At 50.9% G+C, this 10,347-nt stretch overlaps 1 protein-coding gene across 1 annotated transcript in view; it reads left to right on the top strand.

The window, feature by feature from the left end:
- Window positions 1-835: 835 nt before the first annotated feature.
- SLC47A1 (solute carrier family 47 member 1) overlaps window positions 836-10,347 on the top strand; it is a 32,387-nt gene continuing 22,875 nt past the window's right edge. Inside the window, exon 1 of the mRNA XM_061391166.1 lies at window positions 836-1,411. Coding sequence (XP_061247150.1) covers window positions 1,277-1,411 — 135 coding nt within the window. The 5' untranslated portion in view covers window positions 836-1,276. The remainder of the gene's footprint in view (window positions 1,412-10,347) is intronic.

The following is a 10,347-nucleotide window of genomic DNA, read 5'->3' as shown; positions in this document are numbered from 1 at the left end:
GCCACCTGTCTTGAGGGACGTTAGTTCCCCAGGGGAGGACTGAACCCTTGTCACTGGCAGCGAAAGTGCAGAGTTCCAACCACTGGACCACACCATCTCATTTAATCCTCACCACAAAGGGCGGTTGTAGATATGGTTTCGAGTTCACAGATGGGAAAACTGAGGCTCTGAGGGACCAGCAAGTTGCTGGCGCTCTCCCCATAGACCCTGGTGGTGTCTCCTGAGCCCAGGTTTGCTGACACACAGCCTCTTGGTCCCTTTGCCAACAAACACTTGGCACTGGCCATCTGCCTCTACCAGGATGCAGTCACTGGCCACTGCAGCCCCAACCTTCATCACACCCTGAAAGGATTTCAGAGTGGAGATCAGGAATGAGGCTGTCTGCTCTGGGAAAATCCTGGCAGAACAAGCCTGCAGAAGATATTCTCAGGAGAAGATTTTATGAGCCTAATTCTTGCATCTCCTCATGTCGAGAAAAACACTAAAATCATGAAGGGGGACATCTGCTCCTGACCAGCAGGAAACCTTTGCCAAAGAGTGTGCTTGACTGCACACTGCCCTCTTCACTAAAATAGTGCATAATACTGACCCCCCTCTACCCCTACTCCCATTTTCGGAGCAGTTCCTCAGAGCTCTCTGAAATGTCACCTTCCAGGCTGTAGTCCTCATTTTGCCCACACTAAAACTTAACTCACACTCTCTCACGGAGCATTTTAAAAATCAATACCCTTATCCAGCTGTTGGATAAACATCCAAGACCAGAGAACCTGAGTCCTGACGCTTGAAAATGTGGCCTCGTGCGCTATCCTGGCAGAGTCTAAGTTAAAGAACGGGCGCACGCGGGCTGGGTGGGGCGGGAAGAAGAGCTTCCGCACAGTCAAGTCCTGTGCGGTCTCCCAGCCTGCGTGCAGAGCAGGCGCTGCGGGAGCCGGAGGTTTCTGGCTGTGCGGGCGTGGGCTCTCAGTGGCCAGCCCGCCAGCGCTTCCACGCGGCTTTCAGACCCCCAGCCCTGGGAGGTGTGGAGCCGGCGAGGGCCGGAGGACCCAGCCCCCGCCGCGCTTTCCACTTTCTGCTTCTTTCCGGAGCTTCCTTCAACTGTGTATTCGGAGTCCCGGAGTTGGCAGGCCTTGGCCAGCTAAGCGGGCGACCTGGGCCGGGCGGCGGGGGCGCGTCCAAGGTGGGCGGCGGGCGGCCCGGGGCGGGGACTGGAGCGCGGCTGGCCCGGCCGGGCCTCCCCTCGGCTTCCTGCGTGCTCCCCGTGGCCGGCGCCCGGTACATGGAGGCGTCCGAAGAGCTTACACCCGGGCCGGGAGCCCGGGCGCTCAGCCCCGAGCGCCGCGCGCCGCGCTGTCTGCGGCTGGCCGACCTCCGGCGGGAGCTACGGGCGCTCCTGTTCCTGGCGGGCCCCGCGGTGAGTAGGGGGCCTCACCGGGGGCTGGTCCCGGGGGCGGGGGTCCCCGGGCGCAGAGCTAGCGGGAGGCGGCTGGCGGGCGCGCGCGGGGCCACGGTCCTGGGAGCCTGGAGGCGGGCAGGTCCCGGCGCCTCCGCGTGCGCCCGGGCCGCGCTGGCCGCCCTGCGCGGCTGGACAGCTAGGGAACGGAACCGGCCGCGTCCAATCTCCCGCTCCGGAGCCTTCTCTGGATGAGGGCTCCCGAGGAGCAGGCAGAAGCCACCAGAACCGCAAAACACTGCGGAGAACACCGAAAACTAGCCGTCGATTCTGGCCGTGAACGTGCGTCTCTGGAGTAACTCCAGGTGGGGAGCGGTGTCTTTTAGACACACATCTTCAGGACCATTTCTTCGTTGCATAAATCAGCCTCTGCCCAAGGAAACTAGCGGCATCCTGCCCCACACGCCCTCCCCCAGTTCTTGTGCTTAAAACGTTTTTGATGTGGTTCTCTTTGGGGCTGAGGTTTTTTTTTTCTCCATTATCATTGTCAGTTTAGGACTCTTTCTGTGTTTTCTATTTAAAGGTAATTAGAATTTTGAAACCACAACACCCACAAAACAGAATCTCATCATTGTTCTGCCAGTTTGGGTGATTTTCAAATCAACAGGGTAGGGGAGCCCTTTCTTCAGACAAGAAGAACCTGGGATGGTTCTAAGGGGAGAATAAGCTTTTGGACTGGAGAAGGGAATGGTTCCCCACTCCAGTATTATTGCCTGGAGATTCCCATGGACAGAGGAGCCTGGTGGGCTACAGTCCACAGGGTCACAGAGAGTCAGACACAACTGAGCAACTAACACACAAGCTGTTGGGCTCTGGGGTGATGAGACATTCTGCACCTGCAGAGGCTGAGGCAGACAGGAGTGACCTGATGGTGACCCCGCTGTTTGTGGGATCCTGAGATGCCCATTGTGTTGTACCAGGTGGCATGGATGAGACCGGGAGAAAGCCATGGCTTGAAAATCCATGTAGCGGGGAGCTGTTGGCAGCCAGAGGGAAAAGAACACCTGGTTAGGAATCTTTCTTGTGGGTCCAGTTCTCTGCTTTGGCCTCAGAAGGGAGGTTAGGAAACGGCTATGTGAACCTGAGTCGTCTGGTAACCTCTTCTAGCTTCTGTTAATCCATCCATAAAATGCGGATAATAATACCATGCTTGGCCCAACATTATCTCACAGGTTACTGTGAGAAAGGTCTCTGTAAGGCTTCCCAAGTGGCTCAGCAGTAAAGAATCTGCCTGCCAATGCAGGAGACGTGGGTTCAATCCCTGGGTTGGGAAGATTCCCTAGAGGAGGAAATGGCAAGCCACTCCAGTATTCTTGCCTGGGAAATCCCATGGACAGAGGAGCCTGGGTCCATGAGGTCACAGAATAGGACACGACTTGAGCAACTAAACATGCAAAGCTGCTATTGCTCTGCTAAGTCACTTCAGTTGTGTCCAGCCTGCCACCCCATGGACCATAGGCTGCCAGGCTCCTCTGTCCCCGGGATTTCCCAGGCAAGAACACTGGAGTGGGTTGCCATTTCCTTCCCCAGAGGATCTTCCTGACCAGGGATCGAAACCTTATCTCTTATGTCTCCTACATTGGCAGGTGAGTTCTTTATCACTAACACCACCTGGGAAGCCCCCCAAAAATGAATAACTAAACAAGGTAGCCTCTGAGATGCAGCCCTCCCAGGGCAGGCCCCTGTCTCTGCTGGCCCCCAGAATCACCCAGTCCCCTTGATGGACCTGTCGGTCTGCAGGGATGGTTAGCACATGGCTGACATGCAGCCCCCCGCCCTTTCTCTCTGTACACCTGTGTGTGTGTGCCTGTGACGATGTTAATTATAAGCGTAATCTATGTTCCTTGTAGAAAAAATAAAACCGAGACAAATGAAAGGAAAAATCTCTGAAATGATCTGAGATAACCGGAGAGTTGGGAAATGTTCCTTGCAGCCGTTTGTGGGACAGTTTCTGTCTGACTACTTTATGCAGTCGGGTCATAGAGTTCTGACACCTGTTTAATTGGTCATGGGTTGTATATGGGCCCCTCTTGGTCCCTCTCTGTCTCTGTTCCCCTCTCCTCTGGGTTTTCTGTTTCCTGGGGGCATGAGGGAGGGGAGAGGTGCCCCTCATTGCCTGCTCAGGGTCCCCCTCTTCGCTTTCTGAGGGTCCACCATCCATTAGGTAGGACCTTGGTCTGAGGTTCCTCTCTCTGCTTTTCTGTCTCCCGTTCACCCTATCCCTTCCAGGCCTCTCATATCAACACTGACCCATGAGGATCCAATGTAGGAATCAGGTTGAGGGATTAGGATTTACCACACCTGCAGTGAGCTTTAAATGAGGGCTGTAAAGAGAGAATAATGCAGAACACAAAGGCAAGCATGTGAGATGAGCTGTGCACATCTGAACAGAGGCTGGGCCACATTTTCCTTTAAAGATTTAGGTAAACTGTGCGTTTGTTGGGGCAGGAAGGCAGTTGTTGAAGTTACCTGGCCTTAGGCATTTCAGCTGAACTTTCTCCTCGTCATTAGCTTCTCTTCACCAGACTGAACTGTCAGTCCTGAAGAATAATCTCAAAGAGGGATTGCGTGCTCCTCAGGGACACAGGCTGTGCAGTGCATTGGTGAGGATAGAAAAGATCTGCGGTAGCCAGGTCCAGACAGAGGGCACTGGTTTCCATCTCCATGGAAACAGGCTCACCCAGGAGAGAGTTGAGAGGGTCTAAGGCTGAAGGACAAAGACTAGTGACAACGCCCCCCAAGCAGAAGGGCATCTGAGAGACTGGCTTCCTGCCCACGAACCTGCAGGCTGATCTCTGACTGTTACCCTGTAGGTGGGGAATGAGGAGCCAGGGGTGTTCAGTGACCTTATGTAAGATGTCGCAGGACCAGACTTGCTGGAGGCAGAAAATAACCTTGGCCGAAGGTGGTAGCTCCTGGGCAGTCCAGTGGTTAGGACTCTGAGCTTTCACTGCCAAGGGCCCAGTTTCAGTCCCTGGTCAGGGAACTAAGATCCCACAAATCCAACTGCCTCCTGCCCTCACCTTTTCCCAGCCCCAGCCATCCCTCACACCCCACCCCATCCTGCCTGGAACGTTCTCCCAGACAGGCCCCCTTCACTTGCCTGCTCACCAGCCAGGTTGCGGCAGAAACTTCTGTGACTCCTGGGTTCCTGTGTTGTCTGCAGTGCCCGTCTTGTGTGATCCGCTGTGTTGCTCCGTGTTGAACATCTTTCCCTGTGATGCCCTGGGTTCCCTGGGGTGGGGCTGGAGCCATGGTGTTCCCCTTACTCAGATCCATGCTCCCGTGCTTGGCCTGTACTCTGTGCTCCGAAGGAGTGGACAAGAATTGACCTTCTTTTTTTTTTTCAATTTCAAATTTATTTAATATAAATTTATTAATTTTAATTGGAGGCTAATTGCTTTACAGTATTGTATTGGTTTTGCCATACATCAACATGAATCCACCACGGGTGTACATGTGTTCCCCATCCTGAACCCCCCTCCCACCTCCCTCCCCATCCCATCCCTCTGGGTCATCGCAGTGCACCAGCCCCGAGCACCCTGTATCATGCATCGAATCTGGACTGGCGATTCGTTTCACATATGATAATATACATGTTTCAATGCCATTCTCCCAAATCATCCCACCCTCTCCCTCTCCCACAGAGTCCAAAAGACTGTTCTATACATCTGTGTCTCTTTTGCTGTCTCGCATACAGGGTTATCGTTACCATCTTTCTAAATCCCATATATATGTATTATACTGTATTGGTATTTTTCTTTCTGGCTTCACTCTGTATAGTAGGCTCCAGTTTCATCCACCTCATTAGAACTGATTCAAATGTATTCTTCTTAATGGCTGAATAATACTCCCTTGTGTATATGTACCACAGCTTTCTCACCCATTTGTCTGCTGATGGACATCTAGGTTGCTTCCATGTCCTGGCTACTATAAACAGTGCTGCGATGAACATGGGGGTACACGTGTCTCTTTCAATTCTGGTTTCCTCAGTGTGTATGCCCAGCAGTGGGATTTCTGGGTCGTATGGCAGTTCTATTTCCAGTTTTTTAAGGAATCTCCACACTGTTCTCCATAGTGGCTGTACTAGTTTGCATTCCCACCAACAGTGTAAGAGGGCTCCCTTTTCTCCACACCCTCTCCAGCATTTATTGCTTGTAGACTTTTGGATAGCAGCCATTCTGACTGGCATGAGATGGTACCTCATTGTAGTTTTGATTTGCATTTCTCTGATAATGAGTGATGTTGAGTATCTTTTCATGTGTTTGTTAGCCATCTGTATGTCTTCTTTGAAGAAATGTCTGTTTAGTTCTTTAGCCCATTTTTTGATTGGGTAGTTTATTTTTCTGGAATTGAGCTGTAGGAGTTGCTTGTATATTTTTGAGATTAATTCTTTGTCAGTTGCTTTGTTTGCTATTATTTTCTCCCATTCTGAAGGCTGTCTTTTCACCTTGCTAATAGTTTCCTTTGTTGTGCAGAAGCTTTTAATTTTAATTTGTTTGTTTAATTTTGCTTTTATTTCCAGTATTCTGGGAGGTGGGTCATAGAGGATCCTGCTGTGGTTTATGTTGGAGAGTGTTTTGCCTATGTTCTCCTCTAGGAGTTTTATAGTTTCTAGTCTTATGTTTAGATCTTTAATCCATTTTGAGTTTATTTTTGTGTATGGTGTTAGAAAGTGTTCTAGTTTCATTCTTTTACAAGTGGTTGACCAGTTTTCCCAGCACCACTTGTTAAAGAGATTGTCTTTTCTCCATTGTATATTCTTGCCTCTTTTGTCAAAGATAAGGTGTCCATAGGTGCATGGATTTATCTCTGGGATTTCTATTTTGTTCCGTTGATCTATATTTCTGTCTTTGTGCCAGTACCATACTGTCTTGATGACTGTGGCTTTGTAGTAGAGCCTGAAGTCAGGCAGGATGATTCCTCCAGTTCCATTCTTCTTTCTCAAGATTGCTTTGGTTATTCAAGGTTTTTTTTTTTTTTTTGTATTTCCATACAAATTGTGAAAGTATTTGTTCTAGCTCTGTGAAAAATACCATCGGTAGCTTGATAGGGAGTGCATTAAATCTATAGATTGCTTTGGGTAGTATACTCATTTTCACTATACTGGAGAATCGACCTTCTGAGAGTCAGGTGATTGGGTCCTGACTGCGCTTCTGACCTGGCTGCGTGACTGAGGGCTGGGTGTCCAGCTTGCCCCCCTGCCTGCACTTACCTCAGGTATGTGCACCCAGTGACCTGGCATCCTGCCAGGCTGACCTTTGCTGCTGATGCTGACCTTCCTGGCATCTCTGGATGGGGCGAAGATGGACGCTTGGGGACTGGGCTGGTACAGCACACCAGGCAGGCTCACACCCTCTGTCCTTCTGGCATCCAGCCCCAGAGGGCACTCTCCCAAAGCCTCCTGGCCAGAAAACGAGGGTCTCCATGACAGGAGGCAGAGACATGCACAGACAGCCCGGCCATCTCTGTTGTCCACTTACCCCTGTCTGAACCCCAGGCAGGAGTCCTTGAGGTGCTGGGGGAACAATCTGTGGGCCCAAAAGCAAGCCCTGTAGGTTCTGTAGGTCTGGTCCTTGACGGCCCCCTCTTGATTGGACAAGTATAGCGGGGTGCGGGGGGGAGTATGCTGAAAAACAGATCCCTCAGCCCATGGACATCTGGACTCTGTCGCTTGAAGTGGGACTGGGCATGAGTCTTCTGACCAAGACCCTTGGGTGATCTCAGGTGTGTGGTTAGCAAACATGAACTCTGGAGCCAGGACCCCCTCCGCCCCTGAGGCTGGGGTGTGGCAAGTCTGGCCATCCAAGGACTGCACCACTGGGATGACCCACCTTCAACCCAACAGTTGAGTGGATTAGCTCTGCACAAGACGTGGGTTTGATTCCTGGGTCAGGAAGATCCCCTAGAGGAGGAAATGGCAACGCATTCCAGTATTCTTGCCTGGGAAATCCCATGGACAGAGGAGCCTGGCAGGCTACAGTCTATAGGATCACAAAGAGTCAGACACTACTGAGCACACACACACACACATACACGCACAGACACACACACATGCACTCATGGATTATCTCAGCTAGATTTCCCAGCCTCTGCTCTGAGAGATCCCACCCGTGCACTAGGCATTCACCCTAAGAAAATGTCTGGCCCCACCCAAGTAAGAAAGACATTCTGTGCAGTGTGATTTGTATCAGCAAAACCTGGGAAGCAGCCCAGAGACCTGACCATGGAGGAGGCAAGTGCATTTTCCTGTGAAGCCACAGAAACAGCTTACATGCGGCCTGCGGAGTGACCGGACATTGTGTTACGGAAATATTGAAGTCTGATGAAAAAGGGGAAAACAGATCTATGACTATCATTTGCAACAGTTTATGACAGTTCAGTTCAGTTCAGTCACTCAGTCGTGTCCGACTCTTTGCGACCCCATGAACTACAGCACGCCAGGCTTCCCTGTCCATCACCAACTCCCAGAGCTTGCTCAAACTCCTGTCCATTGTTGAGTCAGTGATGCCATCCCACCATCTCATCCTCTGTTGTCCCCTTCCTCCCTCCTTCAATCTTTCCCAGCATCAGGGTATTTTCCAATGAGTCAGTTCTTCACATCAGGTGGCCAAAGGATTGGAGTGTCAGCTTCAGCATCAGTCCTTCCAATGAATATTCAGGACTGATTTCCTTTAGGATGGACTGGTTTGATCTCCTTGCTGTCCAAGGGACTCTCAAGAGTCTTCTCCAACCACGGTTCAAAAGCATCAGTTCTTCAGCGCTCAGCTTTCTTTATGGTCCAACTCTCACATCCATGCATGACTACTGGAAAAACCATAGCTTTGACTAGATGGACCTTTGTTGGCAAAGTAATGTCTCTGCTTTTTAATATGCTGTTTAGGTTGGTCATAGCTTTTCTTCCAAGGAGCAAGTGTCCTTTAATTTCATGGCTGCAGTCACCATCTGCAGTGATTTTGGAGCCCCCAAAATAAAGTTTCTCACTATTTCTATTGTTTCCCCATCTATTTGCCATGAAGTGATGGGACCAGATGCTATGATCTTAGTTTTCTGAATGTTGAGCTTTAAGCCAACTTTTTCACTCTCCTCTTTCACTTTAATCAAGAGGCTTTTTAGTTCCTCTTCACTTTCTGCCATAAGGGTGGTGTCATCTGCATATTTGAGGTTATTGATATTTCTCCTGGCAATCTTGATTCCAGCTTGTGCTTCATCCAGTCCAGCATTTCTCATGATGTACTCTGCATAGAAGTTAAATAAGCAGGTGACTGTATACAGCCTTGACATACTCCTTTCGCGATTTGCAACCAGTCCATTTTTCCATGTCCAGTTCTAACTGTTGCTTCTTGACCTGCATATAGATTTCTCAGGAGGCAGGTAAGGTGGTCTAGTATTCCCATCTCTCGAAGAATTTTCCACAGTTTGTGGTGATCCACACAGTCAAAGGCTTTGGCATAGTCAATAAAGCAGAAGTAGATGTAGTTTATGCACAAAAAGGCTTAAAAAAAACCGAAAAGATTGATAGTGATGCTGAATATACCCAAATAAGGGCCCTGTGCCCTTTAAAGTTAATATAAATTCACAATCAAAGAGACACCAACTCTGTGAATGAAACCACAGAATATCTGTGGGGTGGGGACAGCATTTAGTCATGGCCACTTCCTGGGAACAGGCCTACGGGGGCCCCTGGTTCTGACTTTAGGGTCTACAGAATTGGGGTTTTCATATCAACCTTTTTCAAAATTTCTATTTATTTTTGGCTGTGCTGGGTCTTCATTGCTGTGTGGGCTTTTCTCTAGCATTCTGGGTGGGGGCTTCTCTCTAGTTGCAGTGTGAAACTTTGGTCTCTGCAGTGGGGGAAGCAGGAACTGGGTTGAGGTTTGGAATTCGATGTGGAGATGTATGCACCCTCGCCGCCGCACACGCATGCACACGTGCACACACGGCTGAGAGCAGGCCTCTCAAGGTCTGTCGATCTGGGTCCACCTGTGGAGATGTACCTGTCTGTCTCCAGGTGCAGGGAGGGAAAGCAGGCGGTCACCTGTACCGTCACCAGCAGGGCCAGGTCCGATGCCCACATGGCAATCTTGGGTGGTTGCGGCGCTAGCCGATGGCAGTGTGGGTCGACAGAGGTGAGGACGAGGGTCACTGGGAGCCTCGCCTGAGATCACCGGAGGAGCTTTCGCCCTCGAAGGACTGAACGGCAGCAGTGCTGGCTGGACCTGCACAAGCTCCCTGAGCCCCGGGTGTGCACTTTGAGAGGGGCGTGTGGGGCCGATGGGCTTCCCGGGAAGTCCTGCACCTCCCGGGTCTGGCAGGTCACAGAAGGTGGTTTTAAATTAACCTGAGGAGATAAGTCAGTGTCCAGAGGTGAGGCTGGAAGTTCTGGAATGGTGAGGGAGAATGAGTCCGTGTTCCTCAAGCTGCATTTGCCCTCATATTGGAGGCTTTGTGGAATCTGAGATGCTTGGCAGACTGGTGATGATTCACTCCATCGTTCCAGACCCCACTGGCCTTCCATTGAGGTAGCCTCAGGTCCGCCTCAGGAGTTCCTCTCCGTGGACTGTTCTGCTGGCCGTTGAAAGCTGTTCTCTTCAGCCCTCAGGAGGAATCTGAAATAACAACGGGGTCATCCCAGGAGGCAGCCTCTAGAAATTTCAGGGAAAATAGGCATGCAGTCTACGGTATGAGAATCTACAGTGAAAAATAAATTTTAAAAGTTGGAAGTTCTCAGAAACGTGATACTGGTGGCAGCAAATGAACTTGCATATTTTTCAAGAAGTCCACCCGAGGCTGCTCGTTTGCCTGTGAGAGCTGGCGGAGGCTCCGTGCAAGCCAGACCTCCTTACCTCTGGTCCAAGCCCACCGGGGAGGGCGGGGTCACCTGGGAGCGCCCCCCC

This window comes from Bos javanicus, chromosome 19, assembly GCF_032452875.1.
Source record: "Bos javanicus breed banteng chromosome 19, ARS-OSU_banteng_1.0, whole genome shotgun sequence".
In the NCBI taxonomy this organism is placed as follows: Eukaryota; Metazoa; Chordata; class Mammalia; order Artiodactyla; family Bovidae; genus Bos; species Bos javanicus.
Note: the sequence above shows the minus strand (reverse complement) of the source record. Positions and strands in the feature narration are given on the sequence as shown.